Source organism: Harpia harpyja, chromosome 19, assembly GCF_026419915.1.
Source record: "Harpia harpyja isolate bHarHar1 chromosome 19, bHarHar1 primary haplotype, whole genome shotgun sequence".
Lineage (NCBI taxonomy): Eukaryota > Metazoa > Chordata > Aves > Accipitriformes > Accipitridae > Harpia > Harpia harpyja.
This window is the reverse complement of record NC_068958.1, coordinates 4,056,745-4,078,297: the sequence shown is the minus strand read 5'-3', so window position 1 is coordinate 4,078,297 and position 21,553 is coordinate 4,056,745. Positions and strand designations below refer to the sequence as shown.

The 21,553-nt window shown below is 46.7% G+C and overlaps 1 protein-coding gene across 2 annotated transcripts in view; it reads left to right on the top strand.

Annotated features, from left to right (window-relative positions):
* COL5A1 (collagen type V alpha 1 chain) overlaps positions 1–20,572 on the top strand; it is a 159,315-nt gene extending 138,743 nt beyond the window's left edge. Inside the window, exons 50-66 of one of the 2 annotated variants that reach the window (XM_052814842.1) lie at positions 265–372; positions 1,466–1,519; positions 1,886–1,939; positions 2,398–2,451; positions 2,879–2,932; positions 3,653–3,760; positions 4,217–4,270; positions 4,371–4,424; positions 5,147–5,254; positions 5,766–5,819; positions 6,506–6,541; positions 7,330–7,383; positions 7,764–8,022; positions 8,453–8,565; positions 10,826–10,894; positions 14,751–14,984; positions 17,791–20,572. In XM_052814842.1, the coding sequence (XP_052670802.1) occupies positions 265–372; positions 1,466–1,519; positions 1,886–1,939; positions 2,398–2,451; positions 2,879–2,932; positions 3,653–3,760; positions 4,217–4,270; positions 4,371–4,424; positions 5,147–5,254; positions 5,766–5,819; positions 6,506–6,541; positions 7,330–7,383; positions 7,764–8,022; positions 8,453–8,565; positions 10,826–10,894; positions 14,751–14,984; positions 17,791–17,937 (1,614 nt within the window). In that variant the 3' untranslated portion in view covers positions 17,938–20,572. Of the gene's footprint in view, positions 1–264; positions 373–1,465; positions 1,520–1,885; positions 1,940–2,397; positions 2,452–2,878; positions 2,933–3,652; positions 3,761–4,216; positions 4,271–4,370; positions 4,425–5,146; positions 5,255–5,765; positions 5,820–6,505; positions 6,542–7,329; positions 7,384–7,763; positions 8,023–8,452; positions 8,566–10,702; positions 10,772–10,825; positions 10,895–14,750; positions 14,985–17,790 lie in introns of both variants that reach the window. The other variant, XM_052814841.1, reaches the window with a different exon arrangement.
* The last annotated feature ends 981 nt before the right edge of the window (positions 20,573–21,553 follow it).

Below are 21,553 nucleotides of genomic sequence, written 5' to 3'. Positions count from 1 at the left end.
AACCAGCCATGTCCTTGGTTTGGGTATCGGGCGACGCGTTGCCATGTTCCTGGGTATTTATAGTATAACGTTTAGTCAACGAATATGGGCTACCCACGACTGAACAACACGAACACCATTTAATCTTTGTGGGAAGGGACTGCTAAATCATGTCCTCGTGTTTTGAGATACAAACAGAGCTTCTTTCTCAGAATTGATTAGAGGATAATTAGAGATCAGTAAGTTGTTTTCCTGGATAATAGAAACACCCTTTTTCCTTTACAGGGTCCTAAAGGTGAAAGAGGTGAAAAGGGTGAAGCAGGTCCCTCTGGTGCTGCTGGTCCACCCGGCCCCAAAGGTCCGCCAGGTGATGACGGTCCCAAAGGCAGCCCTGTAAGTACCCCCTCCTGTCCAGGCAGTGCTTCCTTGTCTTGCCCAGCAGACGTTTCTGCATGAAAAAATGTTTTCCAGAGATTTTTGTGGAAATTTGAAATAGTTTACCAGCCAGAGAACTGCTCCTCTCAAATTACATGATATTAGTCCCCTTTTTTAGGGTGCCAGTGAGGAAAAGACCCAGCTGTACCATATCTTCCAGCAGTACTTGGATTATTAGTCCTTTTTGCAGGTTATCAGAAAACTCACCCCTATGGAGAGGGCCTGCTGCAGGTTTACTTTGCGCTTGAGCTTACATATGGCCAAGGTCCTCTGCACCAGAGCAAAGCTTCCAAAATAGCGTAGAGGGGATTTATTTGAATTTGGGAGTTGTAACTCTAGGGTCAGATCCCTGCTGATGCTAATTGCTGTAGCTCTATTGAAGCCAGTAGAGCTATACTGATTTATACCAGATGACAATGGTACAGTATTTATCTTGCCAGCTTCTTTGATGCTTTCTGGCTGAAGAAATTTATTATGCGATAAGCAAAGATGGCATGAAACAGCAGAGGAGGCAGGGGAGTTAGTCATCTCTCTTAACAGATGGGTTTTTGGGATATCACGTTATTGGTTGAAGCCTATTGTCTGAACGCTGGTCTCAGAATCATTTGAAGTACACAATAGACATTGTATGGAGAAGAATGGCGAAGTGTTTTAGTCATTAAATGCTTTGAGAGGATCTTCATGTGAAAAATGTTACACATCATGTAGTAAGCAAAAGCAAAATCTTCTAATCTGCACATTCCCCAAAGCTGTGATGATTTTGCTGTCACTTGTCCAATGTATTTACGAAAAGTTAGATGAAACTCCCAGCGTTGCCTCTGGAACTTTGCGTAGTCTGGCTGCAGAGCTGAACTGGTGGCTGTGACAGAGTGAAATTACTGAAGATGCAAAGATGGGATGTGATCTGGGATTGTGTTTGAGGGTAGGGAATTGGGGTTTTGCTCTGTAGGGTGACTCCCTGTGTTGTCGCTGGGGTAGCAGGCACTAGTGCTCTGCAATTCTCCAGATGCAATATCTCTGACTTGGGGATATCCTTCTTCTCTTTTTGCAGGGTCCAGTTGGTTTCCCTGGTGACCCTGGTCCTCCTGGAGAACCTGGTCCAGCTGTAAGTGTCTCACAGAAGGGCAGTTCGGTTCCTCCTCTTGGTTTAGCGAAGTACGACTGCGTGCCATTCATTCACCAGCAGCTCCTCTGGCATTTACTCTTCCTTTGCTTGGGAAAGAGTAGGAAGTCCCACCATAAGTCTGTCTGACCACACTACAACCTTTGCGGCAGTAGCTCTACGAATGCTGCTATCCGCAGTATTTGACACAGGACGTTTGCTGTTGCCAGTGTTCTCAACGGGAGATGGGAAGGGACGGTGCCTGGTGACATGAAGACCAGCTGAACCACATCTGCTGCTGCTAACACTCTGCTCAACTCTATTCATACCCTAAATACGCCTGTTTGTTTCTTTCTTCTTCCTTTTTAGGGTCAAGATGGTCCCCCTGGTGACAAAGGTGATGATGGCGAACCTGGACAGACTGTGAGTAACCGGATAGATGAGATCTGTTCCCCATCAGTCCCCACGGTTTCTGTGTGCAGGACCAAGGATTTCTAACACAGAAGGACATAGAGCATCTAATTCCCACCAGCTTCTGCTGCACTGGTCCCCTGATGCCTGTCCCTCGTGTCTGTGTCAGCCTGGTTGCTGCCATCCATTCAGCTTGCTCAGCAATATGTGCTGAAAGCAAAAATTAACTTACAGAAAAACAAAGTCTAAGTCTTTCATTTTAACTTTGCCATGCCTTATGGTATTTCATGGTGGGAAGAGATAAAAGAAGATACCACCTGCACCCCCGAGGAGGTGTCGGGAGTTGTACTGGCCGCCCACACCTCGACTTAGCACAAACTCTGGATCTCAACTCGAGTTTTACACGTTTGCTCCTCCTTCCCACATCTCGTGGTGCAGTTATGGCTTGTTCTCCTCCCCTCTCCATCTAGGGTTCCCCTGGTCCCACGGGAGAGCCAGGCCCCTCCGGACCCCCAGGAAAAAGGGTAAGCTGATTGTTCAGGAGTATTTTTCCAAATGTATTTGTATTGACTTTTTGAAACTAATGTTATTACTATATCTGCAGTAAATGTAAGGCAGTAGTGTGTAAAATAAATAAATAATAATTTTAAAAAAATTTGATGCACCATCCACAGCCATTGGAAATTGACGGGAAGTTGTCAACCATGGATTTTTTTGAGATTTTAACACCCAAAAGAAAATACAAGTGTGAGGTGCTCCTGCTCTTCCTGCCTTGCTGGCAGAGCCCAGGAATTCATTTAGCAAGAAGCTAATTTAAAAAGCTTTTCAGAGATATTTGTCTCCATTTTGTCTTCTTCCCTGGGGCTGTAGCATCATTTTGCTAATTCCAATAGACCATTTCAGATCAGTGTTATCTAATTGTGTTTTGCATCTATTTTGTGCTTTCTCTAGGGCCCTCCTGGTCCAGCCGGTCCCGAAGGAAGGCAAGGAGAGAAAGGAGCCAAGGTAAGAGCTGAATGGGATTTCACTTCTACTATGTCCTTTGTATGCCAAAAGGATCACCCTCTGATGACGCTGGTGTTTTAAAGACAGTGATTTGATTTTGCTGAATTTGAGGCCAATGGCCCCAAATTCAAGCTTATGTTTCATCTTTTAACAAACTCTGTGGAGATAATTAGGGCTTGGTAAGGTCATGGGAATGTTTTTCTTGTTTTGAAATTACAAAGTGCCGTATTTGGCAATTTAACGTGTTGTAAATAATACGGCGTGCACAGCCCTACGTCCTTTCCCTGGGCGAACACAGCATTATTGGACCGTGATCGTTTTGGTAGGGGTGGTGGGGAAACGTAGAGTGGGATTGCAAATTATAGATCCAACTGTTGCGGCAGCCACAGGAAGGCTGATGCCGGAGGATGTCCTCTGCTAGCTCATCTCCCAAGACTGAACCCAGGAAAAGCTTTCTGCTCCAGAGAGCTCACAGGCAAAGGGCGGTTCCTGCTGGAAATCAGCAGAAATAGGCAAGGCTGAAAAGTTGAAGGAGTTTGGAGACTTGTCCTCAGTCCATAAGGAGTAGGGAGCAGTAGGAAAATCAACGAACAGAAAGTTTTACGTGCTTTGCATGGACCTGCATTCACTCTGTGACATCCTGGCAGCAGCCACAGCGTATTTGAGAAGATCGTTTTCGTGCCCCAATGCAAATTAAACCTTGCTGCCTCTTGCATCTAGGGTGAAGCTGGTTTGGAAGGACCTCCTGGGAAGACTGGCCCAATCGGTCCCCAAGGTGCTCCAGGGAAGCCCGGCCCTGATGGCCTTCGAGGGATTCCTGGTCCAGTCGTGAGTATTCCCAAACTGAGCAAAGTCTGAGAAAGCTTCTGGGCAGGGTCGTTCCTGGTGCTTTCCCATAACCCATCAGCCTTGGAAGATGCCTTTCTCCCAGCGTAATGTTCTGTCTATGCTTAAATGCCTGACAGCAGATAAAACATATTTAGTGGAAATAATATAACAGTGAATATCATCTCCCAGCATGTTTTATTTGAGTCTTGGGTCTGCTTACCCACTCTCCATGGGTGAGAGTTTCCATGACCTCCAAAGTCCCTTTTCCAGTAGAGATTTGAGCATGAAAGGAACATAAATCCTTTATGTTTTATGGCCTTTACCATCTGTGAGAAGTCAGGGCAAATGTTCCCTGGCAGAGGGACCAGGTGAGGATGGGTGAATAATCAGAATAATCCCAGCTGGGAGCACTGCTGTCGTGAATGATTGTTTTGAGGGAATTGCACTCTTTTACAGGGTGAACAAGGTCTCCCGGGATCCCCTGGCCCAGATGGTCCTCCAGGCCCAATGGTATGTCCAGACCATCAAATTCCCTGAGTTTTTGAAATGGGTGAATGCATTTTACATTAATTCATTCTCTCTATTGTTTTCCCCCCCATGTCTCCCAAAGGGCCCACCGGGTTTGCCTGGTCTTAAAGGAGACTCTGGTCCTAAAGGGGAGAAGGTGAGAATGGCACGCACGATCTCGCTGCATGACCTGATGCCGACGTCTGGGTGTGGGGAAAAAATGTCATTGTGGAGGGCTCCTGCAGCTGGCAGGACAAGGCTGAAAGTGCCACCAGCCCCATGTGCTCTCCCTCGTGCTCTGGAAGCATTGGACATATCTTTAGAGGAGAGATGGAGAGCTGTGAGTGTGCCCCAAAGGATGAACCGGGTTGTGCTGTGGGTCAGTGTGTGCCACTGCCTGTCTGGATCCGAGACTGGGTTTCCCATCCCCACGTCACCAGCTCTGATGACGACAAGATGACACGGAGCAGCTGCATCGCTGCATTCCCCTGCGTCAGCCCTTGCAGTCCACGGCAGCTCTAGTTGTCGGGGCTGCCTGAACACAGGCGCTTTAGCAGAGGGCATAGGGAGGTGCAGACACCTGGCTTGCTTTAGGGCATGATTCTCAACCTTGTAGAAATTTATGTATTATGTGTTAGCGCACTAAATGAGCAGGCGCTCTGGTGCAGCTTTTCTTTTTCTATATTTGTAGCATTTTCTGTTGCAAAAAGCTAGTGCTTTGCTCTGCTCTGCCACTTCCAGGTGTCAGGGATAGCTACAAACTCCTATCACCTTGCTTAGATATTTGGGGTTATATCTAGAAATGTCTTTGCTGGGTAGCTTTGGCATTCAGTTACCTCCATTGAGAGATCATAATTAACATCTGCTGTTTTCCCCTAGGGTCATCCAGGTTTAATTGGTCTTATTGGACCTCCAGGAGAGCAGGGAGAAAAGGGTGACAGAGGTCTCCCAGGCCCCCAGGGTTCAGCAGGACCCAAAGGAGAGCAGGTAAATATTCTGTAAGACCTTAATTAAATGTGGGTTTTTTGCTATGCGCTTTGCTGCCTTTGAGCAGATACGGCATAGCAGAGATGGTCAACCTCGGCAGGAGACTCTTGCTAATTTTTGAGGAATATTTTCTATATTAATGTAGTTTATTCTACATGTGAAATGTAGAGATGTTCCAAAATGATCCATTTTAGTGGAAAGCAGATTCTCAAGGGTCATATGAAAAGAGTTGAATAGACTTGGAAGGATGGTAACATTAAATATGCATCTAGAGGACTGATTTTTAAAACTGTGTGCCTAAATGAGATATGAAGTTCCCCAGTCATGCTCTTGTCTGGATCACGCACACACTTAAAAACCAGTTAAACCTCCAGATTTGAATGGAGTCCTCCAAAAGCTGTGAGCAGCTGTGGTCAACTCACAGTGGCCAACTGTGCGCAGATGTTAGTTGTGTAGATATAGACCAGCATCGCTGCATGCAAGTCAACGTTGTTCTGCTTTTATTTTTCAGGGTATCACAGGTCCTTCTGGACCAATCGGACCTCCAGGGCCACCAGGATTACCGGTATGTGACAAGTAATTATCTTTTAATTTCTCAGGAGCTACACAGCCCCTCTGGGGTCACCTTTGTGCTCCCAGATACCCAGCTCAGCCCTTCTGGCCTGACCTTGTATGAGGATGCTGATGGGAAGGGGGGTTGCCCAGCTGAGCCCATTATAAACACTTGAATTTTGTTACAGGAGTACTGGGGGGTGACGCACGAGGTGGGAGATGGGCACAGGGGACGTGGCGTGATCGAGGCAGGGAAATTAGCCCACCCTGTTTCTCTCCCCCTTTCTTTTGGATTATCCACAATCACACGGTGATTTCTTGCACTTTTTGCTATTTGCATTTTTTTTCACTGGGTGCCCAAAGACTGCAGCCTGCACCCTTGGGCGACCAGTATTTGCTCTTGCTGGGTGTCCTTAGCACGGAGCCAGGAACAGCTCCAGGTTACGGTAATCACACAGCAGCTTTTCCAGTTCCCATCCGGGCAGGAGTGTGGAGCGCTGACACAGATTGGTCTGACACAAACGCTTTTTGTACGTTGGCAAACGAAAGCAACGCCGAACTCAAGTGGATGTGAAACAGAAAGGAAGTGAATTAAAAAGACCACCTTGTATAACACTACTCTGTCTCTCTCTAAGGAGAGACTGACGACTTCTCTGCTAGGAAACGTACTGACTCCTTTCTGTATTTTTCTCTATACAGGGTCCACCTGGTCCCAAAGGTGCTAAAGGATCATCAGTGAGTATAGACATTGTTAAACAAAGAGGCTGAGGAGCTCTTATTAAGTGCATAACCTGCTGCGACTCCTGCACATCAGTGGCATTAAGGCAATTAGCCAAAGATGACTGTAGCAAATGCAGCCTTTTCAGGCTGTCTAAGCCCAGACATTATAATTGGGAAAGGTTTCTATTGCACACAGTGTACTTCATTGAACATCAGTGCAGCAAAGATCATAAGGAGGAATCCAGTGCATAGTCCTTAGGAGAAAAGCTACTGCTGTAAAGTGGAGGGTATTAAAAATAGACTGTGAAGCGGGAGGTGGCAAGCTGAAAAGCGAAGAACTCTCTGAGAAATGCGACACTGAAGCGAGCTTCATGTTACAGATCTCCTATGCAGGCAGCTAAAAATTCTTCTTGGGCAACTTCCTAATGTCTTTTTCCCAAGCAGAATTCAATGTTTTATTAATTTTAAGATTTTACTTGATTTATATAACTGTCGAATTGATTTAGAGAGTTAACGTTTTCACGCGTTGGAAGGATCCTTCCTCTTCCATAGGAAGCCTAAGCAAAATTTGACTGTTTAACCTCAGGTGTTTGACTGATCTTTTCTTTTACCTAAGCATCAAAAATAACCAAAATAAATATTTTCTTGGGAGGGTGCAGGGAGACTCCTCTTGTGTGCCTGAAGGGACAGGGAGAAAGTTTTTTGCCACAAGAGACCATTAAAAGAAATAATGTTTGGGATGTGATATGTAACAAGTGCTTTTTCCTGAGTGACTCATGTTTTTCCCTTGTTTTTCCACCCAGGGTCCAACAGGTCCAAAGGGTGAATCAGGTCTTCCTGGGCCCCCAGGGCCTCCTGTAAGTAGAACCCATTACATGAAGTGTGAAATGAGGTTCAGATTTAATGGGTGTTGTAAAGTTAGGAAGTGGAAGATTCCTGGACAAAGATTCAGCATCTCAGGAGTCCTAGCAAAGGATTGGCATCTCTTAGAGATGCTGGGGAAGAAAGCAGGATGTGAAGGGAGAAGTTACTAATGGGAAGATGACAAGAGAAGATGGACCCAGTGTTCAAGCCTAGTAGCCAGGGGTTTTATCAGTACCATCACGGGTGTTTTACATGGCTAGTGTGTATCTTGTGATGCTGTTTCTCAGCACTGGTGGCTGCTTTGGCCATCTCTTCCCTCTCTTCCCCACTGCCAATGCAGTGAGAAGTGGTATCTTCTTTCCCCACAAATCAGGGTCCTCCTGGAGAAGTCATCCAGCCACTGCCCATCCAGTCTTCCAAGAGGACCAGGCGAAATATTGATGCCAGCCAGCTGGTGGACGATGGAAATGCCGACAACTACATGGACTATGCAGATGGCATGGAGGAAATTTTCGGCTCTCTGAATTCCTTGAAACTGGAAATCGAGCAAATGAAGCATCCGTTGGGCACTCAACACAACCCAGCACGTACCTGCAAGGATCTGCAGCTCTGTCACCCCGATTTCCCAGACGGTGTGTTCCGGGACAGAGGGGTTGCGGGGAAAATACTGTGGGTTTCCCAGCTCCACGCAGTGAATACAAGCAAGTGCAGGAAGAGAAGTAATTTGGGGAGTCCCTGGCCCTGGTGGCCCATAAGGAATGTGACTGACAGAGAAGGAATATGTAGAGAAGAGTTGGCCTAGATGATCGTTGTAGGTCCCTTCCAACTGAAATATTCTATTCTATTCTAGGAACGGGGATATGTGATGAAAAATAGCTATTCCCGTAAGGTGCCACAGTATTATGTGGAATCAGAACATAATCAGTTTTCCAAAAAATACATATAAATAGTAGCCTATGACAGAGATGAAACATCCCGGGCAAGACGGTTGCTGAAGTGCCCATCGTCCTTCCTTCACCTTGCTGATTCTTTCTTCCCTTCTCTTCCCTCTCGTGCATCCAGGTGAATATTGGGTTGATCCTAACCAAGGATGTTCCAGGGACTCTTTCAAAGTTTACTGTAATTTCACAGCTGGTGGAGAGACTTGCATCTTCCCTGATAAGAAATCTGAAGGAGTAAGTCCACACAACTTCCCCCTCCTCCCATATCATGGTGATAAGAGATTGTTTCCTAATATGAATATTCATAGCCAGTCAATTTCAGGACAATTGAACAATAGGAAGCAAGGATTAAAGATACAGAACCTTTCTTTGTTACACAAGTTTGGCTTCTAAAATAATAAGGAATACAAAAGAATATGTTTACAAAGAGAATTTCTTTGAGTAAGTCAGATTTAAACTGTGATTTGGGACAAGTCTTTGATGATTTCCCAGGCATAATAAAATAATTTTTTTTTTTACGTTGCTTTACGAAGGCAGAGGTGCGTGTTGGCGCAGGAACTGCAGCTCCCCGTGAGCTTCATTTAACTCATTCCTTGTCTTCCTCCCTGCAGCCGGGCTGCCGCTCTGCTGTCTGCATGCATAAGCACCACTGATTCCTCTACCCTTAGTGTGTCTTCAGGCAGATGAGATGAATGTTTATCTCTTGTCATTTTTTCCTGGTGTTTTTTTGTGGGTGAATGATCCTAAATGATTGCAACTAGCCTCAGCGCTCTTCCTGGCATGGATGCACAAGGTTGATTAAGTCAGTTGCGTAATGATGTGCCTAGCTCAACCATACTCATAATTTTTGTCCTGTACCCATGCACTCTGTTTTCCAGAGCTGCACTCGCCGGTGCCCGGGGACCAGCTCTTGCACTGGCCAAGCAGAAACTCTTGCAAAGTGGCCTGGGGGAGCTCTCTCGGTGTCACAGTTGTGCTCCAGCTGGGTTAAGATGCAGAAAAAGCTGTTCACTCCAGTGAAAGCCTTGCTGAATTTCTTCCGCCAGAAATATGTGCCAGCACAGGACAAATAACATGCAACGTAAATCTTCCTTGAGTTTTTGTTAGGGCTGTTTAAATAGGAGATGGATTTCTTCTCCTTTGCATTAACTTGCCATGGCTCTCCTCAAAATGTTGACAGCTTAAAAAAGCAAAGTCTGCCCATGTTCTTACAGTTGCTCAGACTCCTGCCACATTGATTCTGCGAGTGGCTCTTTGGCCTCATCTCATCCACTGTGGAGCTGCTTTTCTGACCACTGCGATGCTCCTCAAATGCAAATTGTGCTGCACCTTTGCAATACTGTCGTAAATAAGAAAATGTTTCAGCCTGCTCTTTTTCCATGTAGAGGAATGAAAACAGCTACCACACCAGCATTAAGTATTGGCTGAGTGGTTTTATTATAAGCCACAGCAGAGTTTAAGCCATATCCCCTTTCAGTCCATCCTTAACCCAGCAGAAACACGCTGACTTGCTTTATGGTTCACATACTGGAAAGGAAAGGACAATCCCAAGATACCTGCTTAGAGCTTGGCTGTTGTTTTGGGGGAGATTTACGGCAGAAGTGAGGGAGCTTGTGGGAGGGTAAGGGAGCAGACGGCAGCCACGCTTCTTTCTTGGGCTCTGACTCAGAATGATTCAGCTGCTTAGACGGGGCTGCCATAAAGGATGCTCCAACAGCTCATTTCTTGTCAAGGTCACCCCCTGCGTCGCTCCAGGTAGTTGGAGCTCCGTCGTGTGTGATGGTCCAGCACCGACTGCGGAGGATACGCTGCCTGTGCCATACCTTATTGCTGCACAAACGCAGGAGGCAGGCAGAGACTTTTCCTTAATCATATTTGTTGCTTTTCCCAGCCCCACAGCATCTGGATTTGGCGTTAGGCTGACAGCAGCCTTCTCTGTTATCAGCATTGTTTTTTCCACCCCAGCCCTCCCATGAAGATCGATGCACTTTTTACCACTGATATTTCCTTTTCTCCTCTCTATCTTTCATTTTATCTCCCCTGCCGATAGACTGCACTGCTGGTTTTGCATCCAAAGTCTCTAGGAGGCAGAAATCATTAGCCCTTAGCAAAGGAGGCTGGTGCCAAGGCAGCGCTGGGCACCCGGGATAGCACCGTGCCATCCTGTCCTGCTTGAGAGGCTGCTGGCACCTTAAGGCTCTGCCAACTGGTCTTGTAAATGGTGTATAAAGATTAAGAAAACATTTTAAAGGAAGTTGGGCAGTTTCAATAAGACATGCAGACTCTGCTTATGGAACTGAATGTAACATTTTTTATTTCTTTTTTTTTTTTTTCTTCTTTCTCTCTTTCCTCCTTGCCGTCCACAAACTAGGCTAGAATTACTTCTTGGCCAAAGGAAAACCCAGGCTCCTGGTTCAGTGAATTCAAGCGCGGTAAACTGGTAAGATGCATCTTGGTGCTTTCTGTTTTCTTTAACCCGTGTCGTATTTTACAGAGTAAAATGGCTCGTTGGCCCAAAGAACAGCCTTCCACATGGTATAGTCAATACAAGCGGGGGTCTTTGGTAAGTGGCTAACCTCGGCCCTCTAGTCTGAATCAGAGCACGTCATCTGCTTTGGTATGGCCAGATCTGTTGCATTCTGCATGCTGGACTAATAGCCATCACAAGTCGCAGTAAAAACATTTAAGGTGGAATACTGAAAAAGAAACAAAACCCCACGGGGACGCTTTTTTCCAGTCTGCTTGACTGGAAACCTAGGAGCAGCTAATGAGCTTTCCCCAGCGTTAGAAGGGGACACGTGGATGTGCTGGGGGACCCTGCAGAGCTGGAGCTGTTGCAGGTCTGTCTCTGCAGAACGCTGCAAGAAGGCTGCATCTTGCAAGGAGGGCTCTTGCTGTCTCCTAAGCAGTTCCCATTATGGCAAGGGCAAACTGGGTGTCCCCGTGCTGCTGGCCCCCAGAAGTGCAGCTTTATCCCAAGAGCTGAGAGACCCCTAATGTGATGCTTCAACCCGGAGCCGGGCACGGTGCTGTCACAGCTCGGGCTCGCTGGTACCCAGGCTGAGGTGGTGAACCTGCACATCTCTGGTCTGGGGCAGGTTTTTCGCAAAGGATGGATTTCATCTCCTACACTGGAGATATGAGCCACATCAGGGGCTCCTGTGCCACCCCTGGAGCTTGGGAGACACGAAGTCATTGGTTTAAAGGAAGATTTCAAGGCACGTGCGTTTGCCAAGCCTGGTGGACAGGAATTTGGCTTAGTCACAAAGGATTTTTTTCAAGGGACAAGAACTGTCATAAGGTCAAACAGTGTTTGATGTCAGCAAGCAAGCAAGACAGCAACATGTAACACAGAGAAAAACTCTGGTATTTTGTCCTGTAACGGGACATTCATGTTGTGGATAGATCGCTCCCACAGAGCCCGAGACGTGGTCCGGGATGTCAGAGCAGCAACAGATTAGTGTAAGCTAGGTCTCCTTAAGCAACACAAATCTCCTGCGTGTATATCAATTCTTGTAGGATTAGCAGGATGCAGATAATGAGCTCAGTCAAATCAGGAGAATTAGGGAAGAAGGAAATATTCAGCGGATAAAACCGACCCGGCCCTGAAAGCAGGAGATGCTCTGACATACCGTGCTGAGCTGCCTCGTGCAGTCATCCTCTCCCCAGGGCAGAGGTTTCTTGCAGTGCCCCAAACTTCCACCTTAAAAGGCAAACAACAAAGAAAATCACCGTGTTGTTTTCCTAAGCCGCATTTCATTGCCACTAAACACGTTTTGCTCTGATTCTGCCCACAAGAAGGATATGGCTTCTGCAGCTTTTCTGCATTATCAAATAAGGCCGTAAAGCCAAGGCTTCAGCCTCGTAGCTCCTTGGAGGGCAACTACTCATAGCTTAATTACAGAGCACTTCATCGTTTAATATTATGAGTACCTCCATTTCTCCATCTTCTCTGCTTTGCTTTTTTTTTCCCAGTCTGTTTATCAGCTATGTTAGAGGCTGAATTGCCAACCTAGAGCTTAGGGCCCACTTTTTTTAAATAGGAATTTCAGTGCTACTTTGAGCCCTCCGTTCCATCTTTCTGTCTTGCCATTTTCTTGCTTTTTTACCTGTCCTGCATTTTCTGTTTGGAAAAAAGCCACCAGCACGTAGAAGATCTGCCTAAGCAAACAACAAAACTGTTAAACACACAAGCCATAAAGTAAAGTTGGATTTATTTTTTTTTTAAAGTACCTCTCATTTCACCCCAGTCAGTACTTGGAACCATGAGATTGGTAAACTGGGGAGACGTTTGCCTGGACCCAAAATCAGTTGAAATCTTCACGTAGATGGGTGGGATGAATGACTTTGAGTTCCCCTCTGGGTGCAGCATGGCTTCTGTTACTCCACGGAGAAGGTCCCTGGTGTCCTTCCATGCAGCCCAAGCACGGTCTCTTGGGGGGGCTGAGCCCAGGGGGATCCCTGAAGCCGAGGGGAAGATTTCCACCCGGCTGCTCGGCAATGCCGAGAGCACAGGCTGCTGATGTATGTCAGGGGGCTCCACATGAATCTCAGTGCTTGCACGAGGTGCGCAGCCATGAAGATGCTTGCCTTTCTTCTGGGGCTATCTAAAGTAAGAAGAACATAGTAAATATGAAATACGAAGAACCCATCTTGTTCTGATGCTTCTGCACTGTCATTAATCAATGACACAGAGTACTTGGAGCTGATTTCTTACCATTTCTCATGATGCAGCCAAACTGCATTTAGAGGGATAAAAAGGTTGCAGATGTTTTCTTCTGGACTCATGCTTTTCTTCTGTGTGTGTTACACACAATTCCCAGTAGCTCTAACAAGGCCTGCCACCCGTCCTTTCCTGTTATCCTTCATAGCCATATGGCATCTGCCACAGGGAAATACCATCACAGAGAAAACAGGAAAGGATGGATCTTTGCAAAACCGTGTTCCCACAAGCAAGCCTTATGCACACAACCAGTTCCCAGTGGCTCCAGTTGTAAAGCTGGGACAGGTCTTCATGTAATCTGCAGAGGCAGAACAGCAACCGAGACCCTGTAACAAGCAGTCAGGCTCCCAAACTAAGCACTGATTTGAAATAAGAACAAATAAGAGAAGCGGGTCCTACAGATCAGTAGTGCCACCTGTCATTGGGTGTGTGCCAAGTAGCCAGCATTTTGTGTCTCTTTCCTTCCACGTCCTGGTGGTTTTCTGGTAGCTCTCCTCTTGGCATGCGTGGCTCTCTCATGGTCAGTCATATTTAACTCTCAGGAGGACAGTGCAATGGTATCCTGACAACCGGTTGGTATACTTATTTATTTTTATTATCGTTTTACACATGATTTTATTGTCTGGTTGTAAGTCTCTTCTACTGTTTGCAGCTTGCACCGATGTTTCGTGGTACCTCGAAGAACACTACGCTGTTTGTGTGCCTGTATTTTTCTCCTGGTCATTTCTAAAGAAACCCACTGTCCATAGAGGACAGTAAGGAGCAGCAGCTCTAGTAGCTTGGCCATGGCTGGGGATGCCACCTTGAAGTACAGTTAGTTTATACATGCAAACTAGCTGTCCCGCTGTGTGTTTGCTTCCTTGGTGGGGTAAAAGAGAAAGTCCCAGAAAGTCCTGAATCCCCTAGGTGCTGGAAATGGGTTTCAGTAAACTGTGTTTTGCAGAAATATATTTCTAGACACCGTTCTCCTCCAAGGGAGAAAAGGAGCCTGATGTGCAGAATGGAGCAAATCCCTGTGCCAGTGCAGCTCTGTGTTTCATGACATGCCCCTAAGAGCAGCAAATGCATTTTCCCTTTAGCTGAGCATAGCCTTGCCGACCAGGGCAGCACCGAGTCCTTATCAACAGAAACAGGATTGCTGCAGGTGAAGTGCAAAGATTGCTTAAAAGCCAATGTGTTGGTGCCCAGGAAAAATGAATGGGAAATACCCCAGTGTGTGCAGAACAAAATACCCACAGCACTCAGAAAATCATCTCAAATAGTACAGAAGAATAAAGCCCCAAACCCTTACAGAAATCTGCTTTTTCTCCTCTTTAAAAGTTGGAGAAGTATGCTCAGTATTGATTTAAACTTGAGAAATACATCCCTAAATTTGCTTAGCACTGCACTTTTTTCCAACCAGGGCTGAAATCCCCCTTCCTTTCTCTTCCTACCCTGCAGTAGCCTTATTTTTTTAGCTCACAACCAGCAAGAGAAATAAACTGCCCTCAGTAGCCATGCCCTGGCTGCAGGAGGACCAGAGCAGCCCCGTGCCCGTAGCGTGGCAGGAGCGGTGTCTGCACCCCGGTGGGGTGGTGAGACCGAGCCCCACGTCCAGGGTGATAAAGATGGGTGAGACTGGTGGTCCTCAGACCCCCCCAAACTTGTTGTATTGCCCCTCGCTGCCCAGTGTTTCCCCCTTCTTTGCTTCTCATAGCTCTCCTACGTGGATTCAGACGGGAACCCCATCGGAGTGGTGCAGATGACTTTCCTCCGGCTCCTGAGTGCCTCGGCCCACCAGAACATCACTTACAACTGCTACCAGTCCGTAGCCTGGCACGACGCCACCACCGACAGCTACGATAAGGCGATCCGCTTCCTGGGCTCCAACGACGAGGAGATGTCCTACGACAACAACCCTTACATCCGAGCCGCCCTCGACGGCTGCGCGGTACGTGGGCAGAGCTGGTCTTGGCCAGTCCCTGCAAAACGGGTCAGTGCTGGAGGTGTCTGTCCCCCTCCCCTGGTTGTCCAGCATCGTCTGTCTCGGAGCAAATCGCCTCCAAATTTTCTGTGCTTGCTGATGTAGTTGCCTTGAGGATCGTCCCCAGCATGGGAGGCATCAAGCTTGCTCTTCCCTGTGCTGGGAATACATGATTCCACTCAAGGTCAGGGGAAGCTGCAGCGCCTCTAGGAGCCAGATGAATTTGCTTTATTGCCGGCTGTGCATAAACGAATGGATCTGCCTAAAACCACCAGTTGCTTTTAAATGTCCCCCCCTTGCCTTTGCTCTTACTCTGTTTACTCACACGGGGAGAGACAAGCGATGACACAAGTTTCGTATAAGTTTTGCAGGCTTTGATAATTTTTTTTTAAGTGCTTTCAAGAAATCTTGGAGGCAAAGCATTAAGGGTTTGGCATTGGCTCGGTTGGGGGGGTTTTTTGCGGCACGCTGCTGCGTGCAGCCCCAGGAGGGCTCTGGGCTGTGCTGGGCATGGGGGTGCATCGCTGCATCACCCGAGGGCTGGCTGCAGCACCCAGCTCTGGCCCGGCATCCCCTGAGCGGCCAGAGGAGCCCTAGCACAGCGCTTTGGTTTTCTCCGTCCTTGCAAGCTCCCCTGTCCCTCACGGGGAGCTGCCTGTGCCCTTGGGAAAGGACAAACCCAAGCGAGGCCTGACTCTGTATAGCGAGACAAGTAGTCACAGCCATGGGATGCAGGAGACAGAGGTTTGCATCCCCGCTTGCGTTTCAAATGCAGCTTTTAGCATCTTTAGCTCTGTTCCCTGTGACTTTTTTGCTTGGCGTGCGGAGGCAGGCGTTACGCTGCAGCCCTCTTCTCCCGCGCAGCCCACTCGCTCTTCGCCTTCGCTGTGGCCAAGAGCGGCAGCTGGAATTTCCAAAGGGGGCCAGCGTCCTCCCTTTGCTTCTGCCTCCTTCTGTTGGGTGCCTCGTTCAGGACTGAGCTCTAAAAAATCTGCCCTCGGGAACTAAAAATTTGGCAAAGCAGGTGCTGCTTGCATTTATTTTGAAACCCAGCTTGCTGGTGCAAAAGTACGAATAATTCTCACCCTCTGCTTGAAGCCCACGGGACAGAAAGATTGAGAGTTTTGATGGAAAGAGCCCTCCACATAATCTGAGATGAAAGTGGTTCTGTTCTGGCACATGCACGTTTTTTACTGTAGGAGCGATGAGAAAAATCAGATTAGAGAGGGAAAGGGCATCCATCCTGCTTCTGGAAACACTCAGAAACTGCGTGGGGAAGTTTATCCTTAAGTACTTCATATCTCCTGCTAACACAATGTGTCCTTGGTAAAAAGTGCCTTCCCCTCCCTTTCCCTTCTTGAGTCTCAGGGATGCTGCAAGATCACACGCTGCACGTTTTAAAAAAGATGGGCCTGCTGAAAACCCTTTTGGTTTAAGTGATTTGGCTCAGGTGCCCTGCATTCCTCTCCCTAACGAGAGATATTTGCATGGAAAGAGGATTGTATCTCCTCCGAGTTTATTTGCTTGGTTGCTTCTCACAGGCGGCTGTTAGCACAGCCAGTCTCAGTGTCGCTTTAAATAAATGACTGTGGCAAGAACTAAAGCAGCGGGAGCAACAGGCGCCCGCGGTGCAGAAGCATCAGGAGAGGCTGAACGAGCCCCAGTGCGATGGTGGGTCTCAGAGATGTCATCTCCTGGCTCAGAGCTTTGGGCGTCGCTTCCAAACCAGTATGTCCCAGTTCTTCCTCTCTGCTAGAGCCGTTCCTGCAGGCTGTAAAAAGGAGGTAAAATATGCTAAGGGGGCTTACCGCAGCCTTGCAGAAAGAGGCTCTGCGTCTTCTGTACTTCAGTACCGCCTCCGGTACCCTGGTAGGTCATCCTCCTTAAACCACAGGCAGGATATTTAAGATTGAGCTATACCATGTGAAAAATGAGGTTGGGCTGCCCGACACAGCATTGCTGCAGAGGTCCCAGTAGGACCCGTGCTCTGGCGGTGATGAAGGCTGCTGCAGCCGGCGCCGGCAGATCTCCAGGGCTAATGTTCAGGCCGTTATTTGAATGTGTTTTTCCTGATCTTATAGCCCTTTATCAGTAGGTGTGATATAGCCTATTCTTCTGAGACACACAAATCGGAGGGTAAGGTAGAGCCAAAAAGTGCTCCATAAATTCACTTGTTTGTGCAGCTTTGTATGCCCTCGGGTGCACTTCTGCTCCTCTAATAATTATTTATATTTTGGAAATAACTGTATGGCCACCAGGCACGATAAAAAGACAACATCGCCTTGTGAATTCCATCAAACTTTAAATGTGATCTTTTCGGTAGCGCTCAAATAATAGTCAAACTAATATATTCAAATTAAATCACTCACATTTGCTCAGCAACCCATGCGTGTCCTCGAGGAGGCAAAACAACTATACCACCGCCACAGCAATTTTACCAGGCTCCTGTTCCAGCTCTGAGATCTAGCAGCAAAGTTAGTGTCTTTTGATCTGCGTGGCAGCAGCTGCTTCTGCTCCAAAGTCTAGGCTCAGGACAGTCATCTCCCGGGGGTTGCTTAGTGGTCAGCATCCCACTTGAGAGCACGTCTGCTAGATCTGCAGGGTAAATGTAGAGTGGTTTGGTGCTGGTTGCCTCTAATTCAGCTCGGAAGATGCCTGGGCAAGATCATCACGGTATTCCCGGCTGACCGGTGAATGCTCATTCGTGATGACTTGCTCTTGTTGGGTTGGAGGCATCATCAGAGCTCCTCTCTCTCCCTCTTCTCCCCATCAGGCAAGGAAGGGCTATCAGAAGACTATCCTGGAAATCAACACGCCCAAAGTAGAGCAAGTACCTATAGTCGACATCATGTTCAATGACTTCGGAGAAGCGTCACAGAAATTTGGATTCGAGGTGGGACCAGCTTGCTTCATGGGCTAAGAGCCACCTGAAAACTAGTCTCCAAATGAGCAACCTCGTAACCTCATTGCGCCATTTAATTAATTAAAAAAAAAAAAAAAGAAAAAAAGAATTCCTTGTCACATGCACGTTCTGAAACTGGACAGCGATGGGTTATTTTTTTCCGTTTTGTTTTGTTCCTCGTTTTGCCCGAATTCCTCTGCGCCACCGCACCCACACGTACCGAACCGCCGACCGAGAGGACCGTTCCCGCGACAGACGCAGAATCGCATGACCGACCGCCGCACGCGTGGCCCAGAGACCTGTCCCCGTGCCGCTGCCATCGCTGCTCCCACCGCTGCTGCTCCACGGCCACCCAGCAGACCCCACCGCCAGCAAAGACTTCTTCTTCTTGCCATGAAGCGATACCAAGCGCTTGTCTATAGATTATTGTTTGTTTGTTTTTAAGGAAAAATGGAAAAAACTTGAAACTCCTGTGTTCAGCTTGACGTTGAAGTCCCGGCAGTCTTGGTTCCAATCCAAACCCCGCTGAAGCTCATCGGAGGCATTTCGTTGACTTCCATGAGATTTGGATCGGCTCTAGCAAGTAGACATCATGGCCACTTCCAGAATTTTTAATATCTCCATCGAATCGCGCAATTCTACGTTTTACAAAATTTAACCCCATGAATTTGATCGCTAAAATTCACACTGGGCATCTCTTTCCCATGTATTAAAGGTGCTTATATTTTTGTATGTTTGTAAGTAAATATTTGTATTGTATATTATTTTAAATGTTTAAATGTTTCTGGCTTCAAAACATGCATGTGACCCTGTCTGTGTTAAAACCACCACCCTTCCCACCACCATCCCAGCCAAGCATCCACCTGGGAATGAAGACGGCGGCTCACGTCCTCACCGCTCCTGCCTCTTCCCAACCCCAAGCCTGGACGTGGAGGGGCTTGGAGTTACGCCCAGGCACGAGTCTTTGCAGGATGAGGGTCCAATGAGTGGCAAAGCAGCCTCCCGAGCCACAGATGCCTTTTGGAATGATTCATTTCAAAATAAGGAAATTAAAGCCGCTTTTTAACAAGATTTCTACAATACCCTGACCTAAAAGGAGGATCCGCTTTGAGTCTCTGCCTTTTTATACACTTGCTTGCCTTAACATAAATGTTTTAAATTAATTCTTCCTTTTTTCCTTCAGCATTCTTTTAAAATAATAATAATAATTAAAAAAAAAAATTCCATTCCCAGCGGCAGATTGCAGTGGCAGGGGAAATCCATTTGTCCTCTCTGAATATGAGGTATAAAAAAAGGAAAAAAAAAAAAGGTGCTTTTTATTTTTACATGTCTCTGTGGTGCTATCTATTTGAATAACTTTAATACAACACTGGTGATACCCTGCCATTGGCCAATCTCCCACCAGCCTTTGCTTTTTAGCCACTTTCAACACAGACTGCAGGCTTTTGCTACAGTCTTTGATTATAAATGCATGCCACCTTCATATTTTTATGTAGAAGACCCGCTCCTTTTCTTAATTGTATTGCGGTATCTTATACGATCCATGTAGAAGAAGTATTAAATATGCTTACATCTTTTTTTCTTTTTTTTTTTTTCCAAGACTATTCATGCATTTTGTACGGTGGTAACCATACCAGATTGTACTCAGTCGCTGAATGTTTGTGGTGCTAATTTATGTATTTGTTGGATGTCCTGACGTGATGCTGAAGCCGTGTGGGTGCCTGCCCGCCGAGCGCTCCCGGGAGTCTGCAATTTTCTTGGTCTTCCCACGGTGGCTCTGCCAGGATGGCTTTTTTTTTTTTTTTTCCATGCAGCATTTTCGGCTCGCAACCTGCAGACACCATCTTTTTCTGTTTGTTTGTTTGTTTATTTGTTTGTTTGTTTTCTCCCTGGCCATTTTCCTTGTTTAGATCTCTTGGCTGGAAAATAGATGTTGCAGGGTGTTTTTTTATTATTATTTGGCCTGGAGTATTATTACAGCAATGCTTGAGCCAAGGGGGGTCTTTCACCATAAAGGAAAAGACATCACATTTACTGTGAAGAAAAGCCTATATATGATGTCTTTTCCCCCCTCCTTCCCAAGCAGAGAGCAGCAGCGTCCAAGGAAGGGAGGCGAAGCCATGCTGGAGGGAGCGGCGATGCCGCGCGGTGCTTTTCGGTCTGGGAGAGCCATGTCCATCCGTCTCCCTTCTTCTGTTGTGTTCTCTCGTATATTTTTTTTTTTTCCACTTGGGGAATAAAAAAAAAAAAAAGGTGCTACCCTAAAAACTGCAGACTCCTGCAGCGAAGCAGTGAAAAGGAGTATATAATAATATATAGGAGAATTCAGCTTCTCAGTCACCTTGGCAAGAGCCTTGTTCAGGAGCAGTGGGAAGGTCAGAAAAGGTTGCACATTCCTCTCTGCAACAGAAAAGCCATATATTGATGTATGTACACACGTGTGCGTCTGTCTAGGTCATGTGATTCTGTTAAAAATTTTCATCAAGGGAGCTTTTTTCTTTTATTTTTCCTTTTATTTCTTTGCTTTAAGAAAAAAAAATTCCTCTGTTGAATTCCACAGTGTTGTAATTGTACTGAGCTCCAAACTGTTCCGATTTCCCCAGACCACTTAGCTACGGTATATTGCAATAAAATTACTACTTGTATTTGCAGACATTCTTTTTGTGTAATTTTATTTCCCTCCTCCCTTAATATATATGACTTGAACAAATGTTGATAAGAAAAATAAAACCTATGGAAAAAAATTTTAGTACATAAGGCCCTTTTTAAAATATAGTGTCAGATGACATATTGTACATTTCTTCAAAGTCCAATAAACATGTCATAAAATTTAAGTGTAATGCCCATAAGAGCTATTTTTAAATATTTTAAACCTGTGTAATAAAGGAATAAATGTAATAGATTTTTTCAATAAATCAAGTTTACTGTTTCCACCTAAACCAACGTGATGTGAATGTCTTCTTGAAGTTGATTGCAGCGTGATTTCCCCACGACCCCTCTGCTCAGTGGAGCCTGAAGAGTTCATCAGAGGAGCGGTGAAAGTGCTTAAAGGTAATAGATACTGTAAAATAACAAACCAAACCCATCAGAGAGAGAACTTCCAGGCCTGGAATCTTTTTTTTTTTCTCAGTGAGAAACTCCAATCAACCCAACAGTGTAAAAATCCAACCCGGGGATTTCAGTGGCTGGGATCCGGACGAGAAGATCAGGCGGCCACCAGCTCTCCACCTTCTCCACCCCGGCGGCAATGGCACCCGAGGAGTCTTTGCTTGGCACGGCAGCCTTTGCTCTAGCCGATCTTCTCGCCCCGAGACGAATTCAGGAACCAAACCATTTCTCCAGCTTCTTGGTGAGCTCCTCAACCCCCAAACTCGTATCTCGGTCCCAGGGCACTGCTGCATGGACATGCTGGGGGAAGAACGTAGGGGACACTTTGCTCGTCCTCTCCTCCTTACCTCCGGCGGGTTTCGCTCCAGGGATGTGCAAGATGACGACAGCTCCTCTGGAAACCGCTGTAAGAAATTGCATGCATCTGCCTGCTAACGCCAGCCACTGCTGCCAGATTTGCATCACTCTGGTTCTCAGGGGCTTCTTGCAAAGATCATTTGGTTGGCGCTGCTGGTTTACAGGTTTA